General features: G+C 41.4%; 1 protein-coding gene across 2 annotated transcripts in view; it reads right to left on the bottom strand.

Annotated features, from left to right (window-relative positions):
• Positions 1-10940: 10940 nt before the first annotated feature.
• LOC106566779 (monoglyceride lipase) overlaps positions 10941-23580 on the bottom strand; it is a 38541-nt gene continuing 25901 nt past the window's right edge. For both annotated transcript variants that reach the window (XM_014135167.2, XM_014135166.2), the window contains one exon: positions 10941-15800. In XM_014135167.2, the coding sequence (XP_013990642.1) occupies positions 15678-15800 (123 nt within the window). In that variant the 3' untranslated portion in view covers positions 10941-15677. The remainder of the gene's footprint in view (positions 15801-23580) is intronic.

A 23580-nucleotide genomic window follows, 5' to 3' on the forward strand; every position in this document is an offset into this window, starting at 1 on the left:
ATAAGTGGTCACTTATGGTTGTGCATCAGCATTTTGTCTCTTGTAATGTCAGTAACTGACAGTCACTCAATTAGCCATGTCAGCTAACAATGTTTTGATTGGTAAATTAGTCTAGCCAGCTATCTAAACTTGTAGTAATCATGGCCGAATACCAACTAGGCATGCAGGGCACATGCCCAGGGGCCCTGACCTCCAGGGGGCCCACGTGGAATTTTTGTTAGTCACACTCACTCAGATATCATTAACATGGCATACGTCTAGGCAAAATGTGTAGAATTGCCAGAAATTAGGTTTAAAACTGAAATAATGTCTCTCTACCCCATTGCAAAATGAGTAGAATTGCAGGAAATTAGCTGTAACACTGCAAACATTTTCTCTTTCGCTTAGGGTCTCCAAAAGGCTAGCACCGGCCTTGGATGACAATATGAACAGTGCTGCAGATTACTGTTCGTTTAGAGCAGGCCATGCATCCCTCACGGTTTCATCCGGTCACGGGACCGGAAATGGCCTGGTTCAAACTGTGGCAGCTTCATTTGTATTTATTAAGGATCCCCATTAGCTGGTGCCACGGCAGCAGCTACTCTTCCTGGGGTCCAGAAACAATAAGGCAGTGATATACAATTTTTACAAAAATTACATGACATTACATTTCATAACACTTTTCACAACACATTAAGTGTGTTCCCTCAGGCCACTACTCTACTATCACATATCTACAATACAAAATCCGTGTGTATATGTGTTTGTGCCTGTGTGTGTGTCTCTTCACAGCCCTCCCTGTTCCATTTTTTAAAATCTAACTCTACTGCTTGCATCAGTTACCTGATGTGGAATAGAGTTCCATGTAGTCATGGCTCTATGTAGTACTGTGTGCCTCCCATAGTCTGTTCTGCACTTGGGGATTGTGAAGAGACCTCTGGTGGCATGTCTTGTGGGTTATGCATGGGTGTCCGAGGTGTGTGCTAGTAGTTTAAACAGACACCTTGGTGCTTTCAGCATGTCAACACTTTACAAAAACAAGTCGTGATGAAGTCAATCTCTCCTCCACTTTGAGCCATGAGAGATTTACATGCATATTATTAATGTTAGCTCTCAGTGTACATTTAAGGGCCAGTCGTGCTGCCCTGTTCTGAGCCAATTGTAATTTTCCGAGGTCCCTCTTTGTGGCACACGACTGAACAGTAGTCCAGGTGCGACAAAACTAGGGCCTGTAGGTCCTGCCTAGTTCATAGTGTTGTTAAAAAGGCAGAGTGCTCTTTATTATGGACAGACTTCTCCCCATCTCAGCTACTGTTTTATCAGCATGTTTTGACCATGACAGTTTGCTCAATTTGCTCAATTTCCACATTATTTATTACAAGATGTAGGGTTTAGTGAATGATTTGTCCCAAATACAATGCTTTAAGTTTTTGAAATATTTAGGTCTAAGTTATTCCTTGCCACCCATTCTGAAACGAACTGCAGGTCTTTGTTAAGTTTTGCAGTGATTTCTCTCGCTGTAGTAGCTGACATGTATGGTATTGAGTCATCCGCATACATAGACACACTGGCTTTACTCAAGGCCAGTGGCATGTCATTAGTTAAGATTGAAAAAGTAAGGGGCCTAGACAGCTGCCCTGGGGAATTCCTGATTATACCTGGATTATGTTGGAGAGGCTTCCATTAAATAACACCCTCTGTGTTCTGTTAGACAGATAACTTTACCCACAATATAGCAGGGAGTGTAAAGTAGGGAGGAGGGATGTACATTAGCTAGGGATGTATGTTACACTATATTAGGCCCAGCCTTTGGAACTTTGATTTTCCTAGAAATGGCTACAAAATTGTGATTAAATCAAATCTTATTTGTCACATGCGCCGAATACAACAGGTGTAGACCTTACAGTGAAATGCTTACTTACAAGCCCTAACCAACAATAGAGTTTAAAAAAAATACCTAAAATAATATAAGAATATGAAATAAAGGTAACAAATAATTAAAGAGCAGCAGTAAAATAACAATAGCAAGGCTATACACAGGGGGTACCGGTACAGAGTCAATGTGCGGGGGCACCGGTTAGTCGAGGTAATATGTACATGTAGGTAGAGTTATTAAAGTGACTATGCATAGATAATAACAGAGAGTAACAGCAGTGCAAAATGGGGGGGGGGCAATGCAAATAGTCTGGGTAGCCATTTGATTAGATGTTCAGGAGTCTTATGGCTTGGGGGTAGAAGCTGCTTAGTAGCCTCTTGGACCTAGACGTGCGCTCCTGTACCGATTGACATGCAGTAGAAGAGAGAACAGTCTATGACTAGGGTGGCTGGAGTCTTTGACCATTTTTAGGGCCTTCCTCTGACACCGCCTGGTATAGAGGTCCTGGATGGCAGGAAGCTTGGCACTCGGGGACGTACTGGGCCGTACGCACTCCCCTCTGTAGTGACTTGCGATCGGAGGCCGAGCAGTTGCCATACCAGGCGGTGATGCAACCAGTCAGGATGCTTGCGATGGTGCAGCTGTAGAACCTTTTGAGGATCTGAGGATCCATGCCAAATCTTTTCAGTCTCCTGAGGGGGAATGTTTTGTTATGCCATCTTCATCTGATGGATTTGGATACTGCTTTAAAGCAAATTTCTGCAGCATTAGTAAAGATGTGATCAATACATGTTGATGATTTCATTCCTGTGCTGTTTTTAACTACCCTGGTAGGTTGACTGTTAACTAGTAACAGTTTGAAGCCTTTTCTTGAGTAGGCAGCTTGATGAAAGCCAGTCAATATTTAAATCACCCAGAAAATATAGCTCTTTGATGATATCACATACATTATCAAGCATTTCACACATGCTATCCAGACACTGACAGTTAGCACTTGGTGGTCTATAGAAGCTTCTCACAAGAATCGGCTTTAGGTGAGGCAGAATGTGGTTCTGAATATAAACAGCAACACCTTTGCATTTCTGTCTTTTCTGTAGATGTTACAACCATGTATTGCTACCTCTGTATCATCAAAAGTATTATCTAAGTGAGTTTCAGAGATTGTCAGAATATGAATGTCATCTGTTACTAGCAAATTAACATATGTAGCTTAAGAAACAAGGTTGAGCATCTGATCCCGTTAGCGGGATCAAAATCCAGCGAAAAATCATATCGCCAATTAGCATTAAAAAATTATCATAATTTTTTACAAAAATTAAAAATATTTTTTTTTTTTTTTTATAGATACACCTCTCCTGAATCGACCCACGTCGTCCGATTTCAAAAAGGTTTTACAGGAAAAGCAAATCATTAGATTATATTAGATGAGTCCATCGTAAAAAGCAGCTTCATAGCCATTTTCCGACCAACCACTTCCATCACATATTATCAATAAACAGCTAAATGTAGCACTAACCTTTTACAAACTTCATCAGATGGCACCCCTAGGACATCATGTTATACAATGCATGCATTCTTTTGTTCAATAAAGGTCATATTTATATATAAAAACAGCATTTTACATCTCTGTCTGACGTTGACTACCTAATTTCCCCTCAAAAGCGTCCCGGTAAACAATGCTACGTTTCAATAAATTGCTATACTATAACGATTTTTTAAATGTATATTGTCAATCTAACATTTATAGATGAATATCTCTTGAGAACACCCGTCATACCAGATTTTAAATTAACTTTACTGGGTAATCACACTTTGCGATAAAAGGAGATGCGATACTCAGAAAATCAGCTAATATACAGTGCTCGGCGCCATCTTGGATGCAACAGTATGAACCATCTCATCTTCAATAATATTGTCAATAATCGCCTACCTTTAGTTGTCTTCATCAGAAAGCATCCCAGGTCCACAACAGATGTATTTTCGGTCAAAAAGTCCATACTTCACGTTCCATTAGCCTGATGTTGGTAGCGCGTCCTATGGCTCTCTCCAAACGCAGCTCTGCACTTCATACTGAAAGCAATCCTCGCGCATGTAGGTTCGTTCAAACATGTCAAACGTTGTATAAAATAAATGTTCAGGGCCACTAACACCAAGAGAGCCAATAAGATTCGAGGGGGATGATTTCACTGCCTTTAAAACCGTTTCCAAAGGTGGGGGCAGACATGGCCGCCGGCGTCATAATGGTGATGGCCCATCCCCTGTGACCAATTTCAAACTCCTGTCATTCACTGAGTTTTGACTCTATAAGGCTCAAACCACTGTGAAAGGACTGGCGACATCTAGTGGAAGCAATAGGAAGTGCCAAAATATTCCTAAACCCCTGTGTTTTTCAATGGGATAGGTTAGAACTCAATACAACACATCAGGTATCCACTTCCTGTCAGAAAATGTCTCAGGGTTTTGCCTGCCAAATGAGTTCTGTTATACTCACAGACACCATTCAAACAGTTTTAGAAACTTTAGAGTGTTTTCTATCCATATATAATAAGTATATGCATGCCCTATCTTCTGAGTTTGATTAGTAGGCCGTTGAAAATGGGAACGATTTTTTTTTCAAAATGCGCTGTGGCGCCCCCTATCCTAGGGTATCCTCAAGAGGTTAATGAAATCAATAATTTGCTTAATTGAATCCCCTCAATCACATTGTTGCTTAAACAGTTCACTAAGACCTAGCAATACAATATCGCTACACACATAATCCAAAAAGTAAAAAAAATATCAGAAATATCTAAGCAATGTCAGAGTCCGGAATATATACCAGTCAAAAGTTTGGACATACTCATTCAAGGATTTTTCTTTATTTGTACTATTTCCTACATTGTAATAGTAGTGAAGACATCAAAATGATGAAATAACACATATGAATCATATAGTAACCAAAAAAGTGTTAAACAATCAAAATATATTTTATATTTGAGATTCTTCAAAGTAGCCATCCTTTGCCTTGATGACAGCTTTGCACACTCTCTGCATTTTCTCAACCAGTTTCATGAGGTAGTCACCTGGAATGCATTTCAATTAACAGGTGTGCCTTGTTAATTTGTGGAATTTCTTTCATTCTTAATGCGTTATAGCCATTCAGTTGTGTCGTGACAAGGTAGGGGTGGTATACAGAAGGTAGCCCTATTTGGTAAAATACCATATTATGGCAAGAACAGCTGAAATAAGCAAAGAGAAATGACAGTCCATCATTACTTTAAGACATTAAGATCAGTCAAAACGGAAAATTTCAAGAACTTTCAAAGTTTCTTCAAGCGCAGTCGCAAAAACCATCACTACGATGAAACGTGCTCTCATGAGGACCGCCACAGGAAAGGAAGACCCAGAGTTACCTCTGCTGCAGAGGATAAGTTCATTAGAGTTACCAGCCTCAGAAATTGCAGCCAAAATAAATGCTTCAAAGTTCAAGTAACGGACACATCTCAATATCTACTGTTCAGAGGAGACGTGACTCAGGCCTTCATGGTCGATTTGCTGCAAAGAAACCACTACTAAAGGACACCAATAAGAATAAGAGACTTGCTTGGGCGAAGAAACACATGCAATGGACATTAGAACCGTTGGAAATCTATCCTTTTGTCTGATGAGTCCAAATTTGAGATCAAATCATCATTCATTGAACTTGAGAGTAGGTGAACGTATTATCTCTGCATGTGTGGTTCCCACCGTGAAGCATGGAGGAGGAGGTGTGATGGTGCTTTGCTGGTGACACTGTTGGTGATTTATTTAGAATTCAAGGCACACTTAACCAGCATGGCTACCACAGCATTCTGCAGCGATACGCCATCCCACCTGCTTTGCGCTTCGTCGGACTATCTGAGTATTCCTGTTTTACAACAGGACAATGACCCAACACACCTCCATGCTGTGTAAGGGCTATTTGACCAAGAAGGAGAGTGATGCATCAGATGACCTGGCCTCCACAATCATCCGACCTCAACTAATTGAGACGGTTTTGGATGAGTTGGACAGCAGAGAGAAGGAAAAGCAGCCAACAAGTGCTCAGCATATGTGGACACTCCTTCAAGACTGTTGCAAAATCATTCCAGGTGAAGCTGGTTGAGAGAATTCCAAGAGTGTCATCAAGGTGGCTACTTTGAAGAATCTAAAATCAAAAATATATTTTGATTTGTTTAACACTTTTTTGGTTAGTACATGATTCCACATGTGTTATTTCATAGTTGTGATGTCTTCACTATTATTCTATAATGTTGAAAACAGTAAAAATAAAGAAAAACCCTTGAATGAGTAGGTGTGTCCAAACTTTTGACTGGTACTGTATATACATAGTTTGTATAGACAGTGTAGAGTATATGAATAGAAAAGTTGTGTACAGCAGTAGTTATATAGGATGAGCGATGCATAGAATACAGTATATGCACATAAAGTGGGTAAACAGTATGTTAATGTGACCAAAATTCAATGTCTCTATATACTTGGGACAGTAGTCTCTAAGATGTAGAGCAGAGTAACTGTGGTAGCCGGCTAGTGACAGTGCCTATAAGGTGCCGGGCAGAGAAGGGTCATTCCTTCCACCCATTCGGTGCCTTTTGAGAAGTGTTACTTGGTGCAAAAAAAATATAGATTTCACCTAATTTTAATATTGTCATAAAGATCACATGTTAAACTTAATAAAAAACTGGTTTTCCCATCTCAAGAGTTGAAATAAAAAAATTACTATAGTAAGTGTCTATTAAGAGCCGAATAAAGTAACAGGGTTGACCATAACAGGGTTGTGTCATTGTGCTCCCTCTCCGGCCTCTAGGTCACCAGGCTGCTCGTTATGGCGCACACCTGTCACCATCGTTACGTGCACCTGCGTGTCATCAGACTCACCTGGACTCCATCACTTCCCTGATTACCTTCCCTATATATATATATATGTCACTTCCTTTGGTTTCTTCCCCAGGTGTTATTGATTCTGTTCCTGTGTTAGTTCTGTGCATTGGTCGTGTTTTGTATTACGTTACGTTTATTTATTAAAACACTCACTCCCTGAACTTGCTTCCTGACTCTCAGCGCACATCGTTACAGAAAAACGCATCACCTAAGGGAAGCATCAGGGAGTGTTTTCTTTGTGTCAGGTGGAATGACGTCGGTCCGGGAGCCGCTACAGGCCCCCCTGCCTCAGCCGGCTCGCCGGGCTTTCATGCCTCAGCCGGCTCCCCTGCCTCCATCAGATCGTCAGGTTCCCGCGTCCCAGACGGCGACAGGTTACCCGGCATCAGCAGGAGTGACCAGTCCGCTCCTGATCCCCGAGATCGTTTCTTGGGTTGGCGTCTTGTGGCTGGAGCCGAACGCGCCAGGGAAGGGGTACCGTCAGGTATGCTCTCTCCGGTGCTCTAGGTCGCCATGCTCCTGCGTCTCAACCAGATTTACAGGTTCAATCTGGTTGATTGAACCTTCGGTGAGGGGATACTGTCCCGTGTGCTCCCTCTCCGTCCTCTAGGTCACCAGGCTGCTCGTTATGGCGCACACCTGTCACCATCGTTATGCGCACCTGCACGTTATCAGACTCACCTGGACTCCATCACCTCCCTGATTACCTTCCCTATATATGTCATGCAAAAGGAACTAATTTCATGGAACGACCCAGAAGCTGTATTTCAGGCTCTTGGTCTGCTAGTTGGTAACAGGGTGAACAGGCTGTGGCTCAGGCGGATGAAGTTCTTGGTGATCTTCTTGGCCTTCCTATGACACCAGGTACTGTAGATGTCCTGGGGGGCAGGAAGTGTGCCCCTGGTAATGCGTTGGGCTGACCGCACCACCCTCTGGAAAGCCATGCGGTTGCGGGCGGTGCAGTTGCCATACCAGGTGGTGAGGCAGCCCGACAGAATGCTCTCGATGGTGCATCTGTAGATGTTTGTGAGGATCTTATGGGCCCTGATGAATTTCTTCAGGCTCCTGGGGGCACTAACATCTTTTCTGTAGGCTGTCTCATCATTGTTGGTAATCAGGCCTACCCCTGTTGTCGTGTGCAAACTTGATAGAGTTTGAGTTCATCACTGATCTGTGTCTGAATGAGTGGAGCACCAAGCAAATTGCAGATTGGAATCACACTTTTATTATAATCAATATACATTTGGTCAATTCATTTCAATAAGAATGCAGTGTATTTGTATTACCTCTATCTGATTTATAAGGCTCCAACAGGTATTTACACCATATATATGTGTGTGTATATCAAATCAAACTGACCCTATTTGTGGCCATTCTCACAAGAACTGTGTTAAGAACATCTCTAGAGAGTCTTGTCTTGGGTCTGCCTCTGGTGGACAGTACCACAGCGAACAGTATACGATTATGCTACAACAGTGCCAGTTCTGAACTATATTCCCCAGGGCCTGTAAAACGAGCTACATAATACTAGTGGTTAATCTCTATGGTAAAACAATGATTGACTCCTTGTGGAGGTTAATCTCTTGGTAGAGACACTGTTTGTTTCACTGGGTAAATGATGCAGGCCTGAGAAAGATTTACAGTGACAGATGGGAGATCCAGATGTTTTGAACCCCTCCCATTGGCTCCTTGAAAAAATGAAATACATTTTAACAAGGCCTTCCATCAGTCTGTGTATATGGGTCACTGACAAAATAATGGAAATACTTGAGTAAATGAGGGATACAAAGTATATTGAAAGGTGCTTCCACACAGGTGTGGTTCCTGAGTAAATTAAACAATGAACATCCCATCATCCTTAAGGTCATGTATAAAAATGCTGGAAAGGCTATTTTTTAGCTGCAATGGTTTGATGAGCATTACAATTATGTAAACCATATGCCATGGCCATCTCATTCACCAGATCTCAACCCAATTGAAAAGTTATGGGAGATTCTGAAGCGGCACCTGAGACAGCGTTTTCCACCACCATCAACAAAACACCAAATGGTGGATTTCCATGTGGAAGAATGGTGTATCATCCCTCCAATAGAGTTCCAAACACTTATAGAATCTATGCCAAGGTGCATTGAAGCTGTTCTGGCTCGCGGTGGCCCAACGCCCTACTAAGATGTAGAGGTTTTCTTTATTTTGGCAGTGATCTCTAGTGACTGTATGGCCTATTCACAATGCCTTTTACAGAACTGTGTTTGTTTGATATATTCTGATTGAAAGAGAACCAAACAGTGGAATAATGGGGACACAGCCAGACTTACTGATGGGTTTGGATAAGAATTTTATGTTGTGTTCATCATCACAGACATCCTTTCTGCATTTACCATTCCACGAATCCAACACAATCATTAAGTTTGCCGACAACGATGAGACAGCCTACAGGGAGGAAGTCAGAGACCTGGCAGTGTGGTGCCAGGACAACAACCTCTCCCTCAACAAGGAGATGATTGTGGACTACAGGAAAAGGAGGGCCGAACAGGCCCCCATTCTCATCGACGGGGCTGCAGTGGAGCGGGTCGAAAGCTTCAAGTTCCTTGGTGTCCCTGTCACCAACAAACTATCATGGTCCAAACACACCAAGACAGTCATGAAGAGGGCACGACAACAGCTTTTCTACCTCAGAAAATTGAAAATATTTGGCATGGGTCCCCAGATCCTCAAAAAGTTATACAGCTACACCCTCGATAGCATCCTGACCGGTTGCATCACCGCTTGATATGGCAACTGCTCGGCATCTGACCGTAAGGCACTACAGAGGGTAGTGTGTACGACCCAGTACATCACTGGGGCCAAGCTTCCTGCCATCCAGGATCTATATACTAGGCGGTATCAGAGGAAGGCCCAAAAAATTGTCAGACTCCAGTCACCCAAGTCATAGACTGTTCCCTCTGCCACAGCACAGCAAGTGGTACCGGAGCGCCAAGTCTGGGTCCAAAAGGCTCCATAACAGCTTCTACCCCCAAGCTATAAGACTTCTGAACAATTAATCAAAGGGCCACCCGGACTATTTACATTGACCCCCCTTTGTTTTTACACTGCTGCTACTCGCTGTTTATTATCTATGCATAGTCACTTTACCCCAACCTACATGTACAAATTACCTCGACTAACCTGTACCCCCACACATTGCTTCGGTACCGGTACCCCCTGTAAATAGGCTCATTATTGTTATGTATTTTTTATTGTGCTATGTTTTATTTTCTAGCTTATTTAGTAAATATTTTCTTAACTCTTTCTTGAACTGCATTGTTGGTTAGTGGCTTGTAAGCATTTCACGGTAAGGTTTTATTTACCTGTTGTATTCGACGCATGTGACAAATACATTTGATTTGATTGTGCGCCCAATATGGCGTGAACCCCATATTATACAATATTTTTTTTTAATTTAACCTTCATTTAACTAGGCAAGTCAGTTAAGAACAAATTCTTATTTACAATGACGGCCTACTGGGGAACAGTGGGTTAACTACTGCTTTGCTTTATCTTGGCCAGGTCGCAGTTCTCAACTGGCCTACCTGGTTAAATAAAGGTGAAATACTTTATTTTTTAAACTGCTTTGTTCAGGGGCAGAACAACAGATTATTACCTTGTCAGCTCAGGGATTTGATCTAGCAATCTTTCGGTTACTGGCCCAATGCTCTAACCACAAGGCTTCCTGCCACCCCAAAATGACTGGACAATTCACAAAATCGGTTTATGGAACACTACAATTCTGTACGTTGATATGACATGTTACAATATGATTGATTTTATGTATGATAAGTATTTTCTCAATGTTTTAAATGTTCATTGTTTTCTGTTAGAATTTGAAATGCCAGAGCCCTTTACATGTCTGGGAGAAATGGTGCATTATATTGCCACCTACAGGCCAATGTGTAATGTCACACTGCACCTTTATGTTAAATTGAGCTATTTAATAATAAATAATAGACAACTTTGTCAATCTAGTATAATAATATACTTGCTGACACCTGGATTATTATTGATGAGAAGCTCATAATCATTTCCCAACTATCAAACAGACAAGCATCTCCTGACTTTCGACCATCCATATAGTGACAGACCTGATATTGATCACAGTCAACAGGTTGTTTAGGAAAGGAAACGAGGCAAGGAAATAGCTAAAGTCAGATTAGTTCAACAGTCAAGGTTTATTTGCAACATAGTTTGAATAGGTTTTAGCTAATATAGTACGTTTCTTGTTTCTCAGTGGTCACAAGTCATTTCAAAACATCATATGTTACAGCAGTTCGTGTTACAAAAATGTTCAGTTTGAGGAATACAAACGACAGATCATTAAACATTGTTCCAACATCTTTCATCACTCTCTCAACATTTTGTACGTAACCAAAACCATCATAGCACCAGACCTAGGTCAAATACTATATTTGATGTGTACTCAATTTAGCTTGGGCTTTGCACTTTTGGGACTATTTCATTGGTTCCATTGTACTGGGCAAGCCAAATCAAGTGCAGCTCAACTATTTCAAAGTATGCATCTATTAGACCCAGAGCTGCAGAGAACACCTAGGGCTCTATTCAATCTGTATTGCTGAAGCGTTACAGATTGCACAATAAAAATGTAAACGTTTCCGATTGTTCTGACATCTGCAGCTTTTACCGTGAATGCCATGTCAGCTAACATGGGAACTTTGTCTTCAAATTTTAACTTCAATGATACAGATTGAATGGAGCCCCTACTGGCCAAATTTGGCCCACGTGTGATTTTATTTGACCCCCCCCTATTTTTCTGAGCAAAAAATACAAGATTAATTGTTAGACATAAAAAAAACAGTGAAAACACCAGAAAATCAGCTCCAAGTGATTTTAATTTTGGAAATCTGTTCCAAAGTATTCCCATGTATAATAGAGAAAAATATGTGATCGTATACAAATGTAAGCAAGGTTTGAAAATATTATGTTTTAGTGAAATGTTATATATGTTTGGGTTTCTTGCTGGTAATTTGCAGTCTACAAATGATTTTCAATTATGTTCCGGCCCCCTGACCATCCGCTCGAGAAAAAAAATAAAATCAGCCGGCAGCTGAATCTAGTTGATGACACCTGTCCTACTGTATGAGGGGATTCAGCAACAACTCTTTTGATTGGCTCAAGCTCCTGTCTCTAGAGACTGACTGCTGTTTGGCATGGCTGATTCTAGCGCAGTGTTTCCCAACTCCGGTCCTCCAGTGCCCCCAACAGCACATCATCATTTGATCATGATTCAACTTGTCAAGAGCTTGATGATTAGTTGACAAGTAAAATCAGGTGTGCTTGTCCAGGCCCACAACAAAATGATATAGGGTAGAGTGGGGTAAATTGAGCCACCCTTGTTTCTAGGAAACCGTACACAGAATGTACCAAATATTTAGAAAGAGATCCTAATTGCATGTAGTCTGGGAAGAAAGAAACCACATGGAAAAAGTGGTAAGCAAGTTAGGTCCAGAAAACAGAAGTCAAATGAATTTATTGATTGTTCTAAGTCAGTTGGTGTCAAACTTAGCATGAAAGTGCATCCTTGTAGCTGTGTAAACTAATATAGTCAAAATGTTTGCCTTGGGGTGAGTGTAACCAATGGCTATGGGGTAAGTTGAGCAAATTGAAGCGTTTTCTTCCCAGGCTTGTCCTCTAAGTGTTTTTGAAAAGTGCAAAGTGTTTGTTACGTGTTAAGACTGTTAAAATATCCTTAAAATTATTAATAGACAAATGTGATTGTGTTGCATTGTGTTTGGGAAATAGAGACATGGTTTTTAAAAAAGGTAGTGGTAATATTTCATTCGGTACAGAAATGTGTAGGTGGCTTAAGTTACCCTGTCCCACGGCTCAACTTAACCCATACCCTGTCCCGCGGCTCAACTTAACCCATACCCTGTCCCGCGGCTCAACTTAACCCATACCCTGTCCCGCGGCTCAACTTAACCCATACCCTGTCCCGCGGCTCAACTTAACCCATACCCTGTCCCGCGGCTCAACTTAACCCATACCCTGTCCCGCGGCTCAACTTAACCCATACCCTGTCCCGCGGCTCAACTTAACCCATACCCTGTCCCGCGGCTCAACTTAACCCATACCCTGTCCCGCGGCTCAACTTAACCCATACCCTGTCCCGCGGCTCAACTTAACCCATACCCTGTCCCGCGGCTCAACTTAACCCATACCCTGTCCCGCGGCTCAACTTAACCCATACCCGAGGTAAGCTATGTTTTCAAAACTGTTTACATGAATTCTGATTATTTCCAGGGACACACAACATCCTGAAAAATATGTAGATATCTTTGTTTGAATGAATGCTGCAGTATATTTCCCTTGACTGAGAAAAAATGACTCAACCTACCCCACTCTCCCCTACTGTTGGGGGTACTCAATGACCGGTGTCGGGAAACACTGTTCTAGTGGGTCACATGAGAAAGTAGTTTAAGCCCTTCAGCAATTTTCAGTCAGTCTTTAAGTGACAAAGGAGCCAAAGTTATTTTCACACAGGTCATGGGAATAAAGCACAAAGCAACACGAATCATACTAAAATAAATTACACTTCATAAAAAGGGCCATTCAGATTCTTACTGTACATCCTTCTCAATTTCAGTTACCAGGTATTAGTTCTGAACGCTCAATAAAAAGTAAGTTGACTATAGTATAAAACCCTTATGTTCCACATCACATGTACTTTAAAAATTAAGAATACATATCAATACAGTTGACAAGATCAATAAAAGTAGTTATTTAGATACAAACAGAATAATACTTATGTCCTTCACATATTATTCAATACTATCTACTGTATATTACATTTGTTATGAGCAATCTGACAGTTGATATCAATATGTATTGATAAGAACATGTCTGGTTCCAAGAGTAACACATTTACAATTGGACAAATTCTGCCCTTTTCAAATATATGCTACCATATTGTTCTTAAATGTGTGTTATTTAAAAACTGGTCATTCAGTTCACAAACATTATACTGATTTACTTTGTCCAAGATGTCTGACGGTTGTGTTCGATGTAATCTACTCACATTCGCATACGCCGATTCCTGGAACGGCTATATCCGGTTTACTCAGCACAATTTCACACAGGAATTTTCTAATCTGACTTCTCTATAGAGCCCCACAGTAGAGGTGTCATAATACCCATAAAACCTAGTGGTAAAACAGGAAAATGGCTCCAATAATTTCTCCATTCATTTTTCCCATAGGTGATTTTAGAAACACTTAAAATAAGGGCTGTGTTTCGTGTAGGATTACCCTGCCGTGACGTTTTGATAACCATGTAAATCTCTCTCGGGCAAGGTGACTTTTATCAATATGTTCGGCTCTATTAACTCTGATTCGAAAATGCTAATTGGCATCAAAGTAGACATCATGCAAAACTACAAATCCCTGCAAGCTCCTGCACGTCATCTCTAGCGGACACCTTAGCTAGTTAATCCAGATTCTTACCTTTGCCTCGATTCAGCTGTCTCGTCCAGATCATCAAGGCATTTGTATTAGTTAATTAGCATTTGATTTTTGGGGGGTAAATACAGGCGAATATATATTGATATAAGTCACCTTGTCCAAGAGAGATTTACACGGTTATTAAAACGTCATGCCAGGGGGAAAAGTTATGGTGGAGAAAACGATTGGAACCAGTTCCTTGTTTGACCACTAGGTTTTATGGGTATTATGACTCATACTGTGGTATTCTATATGGCCAACTAAGGAAATTGTATTTCTGGGCCGGGTATCAGTTAAACTGCAGTACCAAAGCAAGACTGCAGGAGTAGTCAAAACCGTGCTTCTAAACCGAAACCCTGACCCTTCGCTGAGTTACAAACAAATGTCTAGCCAATTGAATTTCACTTTATTAAATGCTCAACGCATCAGACAATTAGATTCACCAGTCTTCCCCTTACAAAACAACTTCCACCATTTAAAACATGAATATTTGACATTATACATTAAAATCTGTATTAGTCCTTAGCAATGCAGACTATGGAGAAACAAAGATAAATGGTGAGGTTGTAGGTGATGAATTGAGGCCATCATCTATTTTAATATAGGGAGAACAGCAGTGAAGTGGCGCCTTTGTCTGTACACAGCATGTACTGTATAATGATTCACAGCATGCCTCACCTTACTGTGGCGCTCTAATGGATTCAGCCTTTTTCATAGGGTTTTTCCTGAGGTGTTGCCATAGTAACAGGCAACTTCTCCATCTTGGGTTGCAGCCACCTATACCCTGCAGTTCTGATAGATGACCACTGGTGGCAGCAATCTGGGGAGTTAGGTGTTCAAACAAGTCCAAAATGTTTGATTCTATGAACAAAGGATCTGAGATACGGTGGGGATAACAAAGCCCAGTTGTCTCCATGGCAACACAAAAGGGAACACCTCAGCCTGGGCGAATTCAACATGTTTCTGTTGGCCTATTGAACACTGTGGTTACAAAGGAGGAAGAAAATACCTCGGTGAATTGCACCTGGCCTAGCTCTCAGCATTGTTCTCTTTGAACTCAGTACGGGGAGACATGGCTGATGTATGTACTATGAACTGCTGCCTGGCAGCTGGGGCACAACTGTTGTCCCTAATGAAGAGCCTAGAAAATCAGGACGTCCCTACATTGGTCATGGGGGTCAAAGGTCACTGACAAGTTGACCTTAAGGGAACCTCCTGTGGGTGTCCTGACCTGTCACCCCCCTCTTCTCCCAGAGGACCAAGAGTTTTGAAGTCTGACTGACTAGCACAGGGCTGGGGTTGGGGTAAGGTGCAGTTACCTACATTTGTACTGCAAATGATCGCTACTGATCGGCTAGCAGTAGAGTGTGCTGTCAGTACAAATGTATTTAGGTCATACAGTGGGTTGGGGGGTGTAGAGGAGGAGGAGGGGACTAGGAGCCCTGAGCAGGAGACACAGCGAGACGCTCAGAGATCCAGCCAGTGACTTCCTTCAGCACCGACGCCGCTGTCTCTGGGAGTTCATGGTGCAGGGCGTGGTATGCTCCGTCATACACCTGAGAAAGACAACACACACACCGGGCTTTCCATTAGGAAAATGTGGAGCAGGAAATTAGACCGGCAACATTTTAATTTGAGAAATTTACCGGACCCATATGCATTTGGTGCATAACCTGATTAGGGCGTCCACCCACGGTGCTCAGAATGACAAAACATGCAAGTGAGGATGCAATGATGTGCGGTCCTTCTTACCGAATTCTGATGTGCACTTTAAACATGTTAGAATAACAGCCCACATGTCATTTTCCTCAGCCAACAAGAAAAATCACTAGCCTATGTCGATCTACTATAGTAGAAAAGTTGAAGCTACCTATTCTATTGGTCAGCGTGTCGAGAAAGAAAGGGGACAGTTGTGGGATGATATATCCAACATTCATACAACCAGTAGGCCTAAGCTACCTATATATTTTTTAAAGCATTGAGATGCAACAGATCAGAACGTTTCTTAACATTTTTCTAAACTATAATTTCTTGACATTAATAAGCGCAACATAACGCAACTGGCGGAAAACAGTTTTCAAAAGGGCACTGCACATATGAGCAGTTCCATGTGACGAAGATGAAAATATCTGTTAGAAATGTAGAGAGGAGATCTAATAGGCTACTTTGAAGCAAGGTAAGACATGTCTCAATATGTATTAAAAGGTTTCAAACAATTAAGTATGTTTTCAAAATGCATACTGCCTCCAGCTTATTGCAAAGTGGTGTGTGACGTGCTGATGAAGCCTGCCTTCTGTTGCAGTTTTGACGCAGCGTTCAAAACAAATAGGAACTGGCAACTCGGAAATAGCCGACTTCTGACTTCAGTGCGTTCAAGACAACTGGGAACTGGGGGAAAAACAAGCTCCGACTGGGGAAAAATAGTTTTGAATGGTCATCCAACTTAGAATTCCAACTTGAGAACTCGGGCCTCCTCCTAGAGCTCCGACCTTCTGAAGATCACTGCCGATTCGACCTCGTATTTGTCTTGAAAGTACAAAAAGATGCTGCAGCTCTTGCGCTGTCTGACAGATTGTCCACTCAAAGACTCTATCTGTATACGTGTGATAAATAAGATACATAACAAATATACTGTACACATGCGGCAATTTAATTCCACAAAATGAGGCATATTAACCGATAGACCGATAAGCATGACCAGTCAAATGTTATTTTCATTGACTGATATTTCCATCAATGAAGAAGCTGAAAAGCATTACTTCACAAAGGAATTTGTTTTTTTTCTTCCGGACAATTGGCCAGCGCCAATTTTATTTCATCAGCTTTTGTATTCTTTTAAATTGGACAAAAGCCAGCCATTACCAGCTAACTGAAACCCTGACACACGCACGATTAGCTCACCCCTCATTCGCTCTTTATCTGTTACACCACCTCTCTCTGACCCCCATCCCTCACTTTGTTCCCCCCGCTCCCTCTGTTACTCTTCTCTGTTACTCCTCTCTGTTCCGCTTCTCTCGCGCTCTATTTCAATTCAATCTCTTTATAGGCATGGGAAACACGTTAACTCTGTTTCCCTCTCTCTCTCCTTCTGTTTCCCTCTCTCTCTGTTTCCCTCTCTCTCTCTGTTTCCCTCTCTCTCTGTTTCCCTCTCTCTCTGTTTCCCTCTCTCTCTGTTTCCCTCTCTCTCTGTTTCCCTCTCTGTTTCCCCCTCTCTCTCTCTGTTTCCCCCTCTCTCTCTCTCTGTGTTTCCCCCTCTCTCTCTCTCTGTGTTTCCCCCTCTCTCTCTGTGTTTCCCCCTCTCTCTCTCTGTGTTTCCCCCTCTCTCTCTCTGTGTTTCCCCCTCTCTCTCTCTGTGTTTCCCCCTCTCTCTCTCTGTGTTTCCCCCTCTCTCTCTCTGTGTTTCCCCCTCTCTCTCTGTGTGTTTCCCCCCTCTCTCTCTCTGTGTTTCCCCCTCTCTCTCTCTGTGTTTCCCCCTCTCTCTCTCTGTGTGTTCCCCCCTCTCTCTCTCTCTCTGTTTCCCTCTCTCTCTCTCTGTTTCCCCCTCTCTCTCTCTCTCTCTCTGTGTTTCCCTCTCTCTCTCTCTCTGTTTCCCCCTCTCTCTCTGTGTTTCCCCCCCTCTCTCTCTCTCTCTCTCTGTGTTTCCCCCCTCTCTCTCTCTCTGCTTTCCCCCTCTCTCTCTCTCTGTGTTTCCCTCTCTCTCTCTCTCTCTCTCTCTGTGTTTCCCTCTCTCTCTCTGTGTTTCCCTCTCTCTCTCTGTGTGTGTTCCCCCCTCTCTCTCTCTCTCTCTGTGTTTCCCCCTCTCTCTCTCTCTCTCTGTGTTTCACCCTCTCTCTCTCTCTCTCTCTGTCTCTCTCTCTCTGTCTGTGTGTTCCCCTCTCTCTCTCTCTCTCTCTGTTTCCCCCTCTCTCTCTCTCTCTCTGTGTTTCCCCCTCTCTCTCTCTCTCTCTGTGTTTCCCCCTCTCTCTCTCTCTCTCTCTGTTTCCCCCTCTCTCTCTCTCTCTGTTTCCCCCTCTCTCTCTCTCTCTTTTCCCCTCTCTCTCTCTTTCCCCTCTCTCTCTCTCTCTCTCTCTTCCCCTCTCTCTCTTTCCCCCTCTCTCTCTCTCTCTCTCTCTCTCTCTCTCTCTCTCTCTCTCTCTCTCTCTCTCTCTCTCTCTCTCTCTCTCTCTCTCTCTCTCTCAAATTCAAATTCAAATTCAAGCTGCTTTATTGGCATAAAAACATTGTGTTAATATTGCCAAAGCAACAATGTATACAATATACATTGTAATACAATTATAAACAATAACAAATAATAATATAAAATGGCAGTAAATAATAATACAAAATTAAAAAATAATAACAATAAAATAGTAGTAAAATAATAGTAAAATAGTAGAATGCAATAAGTATAAAAATCTAAATATGGAAAATGAATCTATAACTAACTTATAACTAAATAACGGTCATCTTCACCATTACATCAGTACTACAACTACTATCATCATTACCACTACCACTACCACCACCATCACTAAACTGTTATCATTACCATTACTACTCATACCACTACTATTTGGAATGATAAACAACAATAATAATAGAAATAACAATAACAGTAATAACAATAATAGTAATAATAAGTAAGTTACTGTTTACTATGCAGATGTTATTATTCAGTGTCCCTCAGGCTATGGCAGGCAAATACATATTTGGCTGCAAGAGGAGCCATTGCTCCTTCGCCCATGAGTATTTTTAGTTTTTCTTCTGGGTTTAATAAGTTAAAATTTGGAATAAATGTAGTCATTTCTGTGAATAAGGAATCTCTTTGTGAGGAATATTTATCACAGTAAAGGAGAAAGTGCATCTCTGTCTCTACCTCCCCTGTCGTGCAGTGACCACATACACGCTCCTCTTTGGGTAGCCATGTCTTTTTATGTCTGCCGGTTTCTACTGCCAATCGGTGGTCACTCAGCCTATACTTGGTAAGGATCTGTCTCTGCTTCGTATCTCTGACAGAGTAGAGATAATCAGCCAATTCATATTCTCTGTTTAGGGTCAGATAGCAATTTAGTCGGCTTTGGGATTTTGTTTCATTTTTCCAATGTTGTAAATATGAGTCCTTTGATTGGTTCATGATTTTGTTTATTTGAATTCTTTCTTTTGAAGCAGTGCTGGTGTCAGCTTGGTTGGTGAGGTCCAACACCAGCTGACTGAGAGGGCTCGTTTCTGGGCTCAGCTCTTGGGTTTGGAGTGCTTTAAATTGCAGACTTGAATTTGGACTTGAATTTAGATGTAGCCAAAATTTTAATGATCTTTTCTGTATTTTCATTATTACTGGAAAGCAGCCCAATTCTGCCCTACATGCATTAGTTGGTGTATTTCTCTGGACTTGTAGGGTTTCCGACAGAATTCTGCATGTAGGGCTTCAATTGGATGTTTGTCCCACATTTTAAAGTCCAGTTTATTGAGTGGCCCCCAAACCTCACTTCCGTAAAGAGCTATTGGTAGGATTACGCTGTCAAATATTTTGGTCCAAATTCTAATTGGGATGTTGATTTTGAATAATTTCATTTTTATTGCATACAATGTTCTGCGGGCTTTTTCTTTGAGTGCATTCACTGCCATATTAAAGTTTCCCGATGCAGATATGGTCAGACCAAGGTAGGTGTAATTTTTAGTGTGTTCAATGATGGTGTTGTTCAGGGTGAATTTATATTTGTGTTTCTGACATCTGGTTTTCTTTTGGAAAATCATGATTTTCGTTTTTGGAAATTTACTGCCAGGGCCCAATTATGGCAATATTGCTCTAGAATATTAATGTTTTGTTGAAGACCTTCTTTGGTTGGTGATAGAAGTACCAAGTCATCAGCATATAGCAGGTATTTCACCTCTGTGTCAAATAGTGTGAGTCCTGGGGCTGGAGAATGGTCCAACATGTCTGCTAATTCATTGATATAAATGTTGAAAAGGTTTGGACTCAAACTGCAGCCTTGTCTCACACCTCGACATTGTGAAAATAATTCTGTTCTTTGGTTTTTGATTTTTATTGCACATTTATTTTCTGTGTACATACATTTTATTAAGTCATACACCTTACCACCAAGCCCACTTTGGAGAATTTTGTAGAATAGCCCTTCATGCCAAATAGAATCAAATGCTTTTTTAAAGTCAATAAAGCAAGCAAAGATTTTGCCCTCTTTTTTTTGGTGGACGTGTTTATTAATTAGTGTGTGTAAGGTGTATATATGGTCAGTAGTGCGATGGTTAGGGAGAAAGCCAATTTGACATTTACTTATTACATTTTTTTCTTGAAGAAAGGTTTGAATTCTTGAATTCAAAATGCTACAGAAAACCTTTCCCAAGTTACTGTTTACGCAAATTCCCCTGTAATTATTGGGGTCTGATTTGTCTCCACTTTTGTGGATAGGGGAGATTAGCCCCTGGTTCCAGACATCAGGGAAGCAACCAGAAGTTAAAACCATGTTGAACAATTTAAGCATAGCATTTTGCAACTCAGGTGTGCTGTTTTTCAGCATTTCATTTCTGATGTTGTCTAGACCACAAGCCTTCTTTGATTTAATAGATTTGAGGTTTTCATTTAGTTCTTGTTGGGTTATTGGGTAATCTAATGGATTTTGGTTGTTTTTAATGACTGATTCAAGGATGTTCAATTTTTCTTTAATTTCTAATTGGTTCTGTTGTAAGTCTTTTTGTGGGATGTTTTTGTATAGATTATCAAAATACTTTTTCCAAATTCCTACATCTTGTATGCCTAATTCCTGTGGCTTTGTTGTGCTTAAATTGTTCCACATGTCCCAGAACTGATTTTGGTCAATTGCGTTTTCAATTTCATCAAGTGTCTTGTTGGTGTAATTCAATTTCTTGCGTTTCAGTGTTTGTTTATACTGTTTCAGAGTTTCAAAATATTCATATCGTAGCTCTGGGTTGTTTTGCTGCTTATGTTTTTCATTTGACATTTGTCTTAGGTGTTTTCTGATTGTTTTACATTCATTATCAAACCATTTATCAGAAACATTTTGTTTTTTGTTTCTGAGGTTGCATTTCTTTGGTTTTCTCAAATTTTTGGATGCTGCTTTTTGGAATATGCAGTTGATGTTTTGAGTAGCCGAATTGACACCATCTTTATTGTTTTGGTATTGTGAGTTATTGAAAAACTGTATAGAGTTCATCATTTCATTTGAGTTCAACGTTTCAATGAATCTCTCTGCACTGTTTGGAGCCCATCTGTACGTTTGGTTTATGTTGTAGAGTTTGTTGGGCTGTTTTTTTGAATGAGTATTGCCGGTTAATTTATTCAGAAACACGTTGATCTGACTGTGATCTGACAATGGTGTCTGTGGTCTGACAGTGAATGCACTAATGGAGGAGGGGTCAATGTCAGTGATGGCATAATCGACTACACTTGTCCCAAGAGCTGAGCAGTAAGTAAACCGACCTAAAGAGTCCCCTCTGATTCTACCATTAAGCATGTACAGGCCTAAGGCTCGACAGAGATTCACTAACTCCTTCCCATTTTTGTTCAGTATTTGGTCAGGACTGTTTCTATTATTTATAATAGGGCTACTGTACAAGGAGGGGTGTCCACATATGTGGTGGTTACCTCCCTCATCAGTGTAGTCAGGCTCAGAACCTGTTCTTGCATTGAAATCTCCACAAAGAAGCACTTTACCCTCTGCCTGAAATGTAATGATTTCTGTGTGGAGATTGTCGAAAAACTGATCATCATTATATGGTGAATCTGAAGGAGGAGCATAAGCTGCACATATGTATACATCATTGTCACAGTAGATTGTACCTTTGTTAAGTTTTAGCCAAATGTGACTGGTACCTTTTTTCATTTCATTCAGTGCTAAGTCCTGCTTATGCCAAATTATGATTCCACCTGAGTCTCGGCCCCGTTTAACATTTTTATGTTTGATTGATGGTAGTAAACTTTCTCTATAGCCTGAGGGACACTGAGTATCTATGTCTCCACGACACCATGTTTCCAGTAGGATTATGATGTCCTGTCCCTTGATGTTTTTAATCAATTCTGGATTTGTTGTTTTATAACCAAAATGTGAAGAGTATAGTCCCTGGATATTCCAAGAGCTGATAGTTAATGATCTCATTTATAATAAGTGATATTCACTGGTTTGAGTAAAGTACATTGAAAAAAAACAAAATAATAATATACATACATACATACATACATACATACATACATACATACATACATACATTACTATAATACCGGTGCCAATAAAATTAAGAATAGTTGTAAACAAATGAATAAGAATGGAATAAGATTGCATGAAAAATAAGTACAATGCAATCTGCAACCCTGTGTGTGTGTGTGTGTGTGTGTGTGTGTGTGTGTGTGTGTGTGTGTGTGTGTGTGTGTGTGTGTGTGTGTGTGTGTGTGTGTGAATTAAAGAGTCTGTCTAGCTCAGTAGTCTACATATTAGTTGCAGTAGTTGGCGCACCTCTCCTATCTCTGATTGTTCTAGGTGTCTTTTGCCAGAGGTTACCTCAGCATATGTAGGCTGATGATCTGAATGATACATGGTGTGGACTGCATCATGTGGTGTACTTCTCTGAAGGACAGTGTTCTGTCCGACACTGGAGTAGTGATCAGAGCTGTGTTGTGATGGGCCAGGTCTAGTAGAGCTGTGTTGTGATGGGCCGGGTCTAGTAGAGCTGTGTTGTGATGGGCCAGGTCTAGTAGAGCTGTGTTGTGATGGGCCAGGTCTAGTAGAGCTGTGTTGTGATGGGCCTGGTCTAGTAGAGCTGTGTTGTGTTGGCCCTGGTCTAGTAGAGCTGTGTTGTGATGGGCTGGGTCTAGTAGAGCTGTGTTGTGATGGGCCTGGTCTAGTAGAGCTGTGTTGTGATGGGACGGGTCTAGTCGTGCTGTCCTGAGGCGGGTCTGGTCTGGTAAATCTGTGCTGTGTTGGGCCTGGTCTAGTAGAGCTGTGCTGTAATAAGCCGTATCTGTCTCTTTTCTCCTGGGGATGGTGGAGGTACTGTTGTTTCAGAATGTGGGGTGGGGGACCTCTGTTGCTGGGGTGATGGGTGTGTGGGTCCCTGCCAAGTGTTGCATCTTTTAGGTCCTTGGCAAAGGTTCTGATACTGTCCTGATCAAGATGTACATTATCATATAAGTGTTGACATGTCAGAGTGGGGTGGTGAGCCGTTCTGACGTTGAGCAGTGAGGCACAGTCCACAGTGATCTGTTGATTTATATTGTTGATCAACTGTCCTGGGAAGTCTTTTCTTGGTAGGAGGGTGGACACAACTATATTGGTTGTTGGGAACCGAGCCTGTGCCCGTTCTGCCACTCTTCTCACTGCCCCAGAT

This window comes from Salmo salar, chromosome ssa13 (genome assembly GCF_905237065.1).
Source record: "Salmo salar chromosome ssa13, Ssal_v3.1, whole genome shotgun sequence".
NCBI classification, from domain to species: Eukaryota; Metazoa; Chordata; class Actinopteri; order Salmoniformes; family Salmonidae; genus Salmo; species Salmo salar.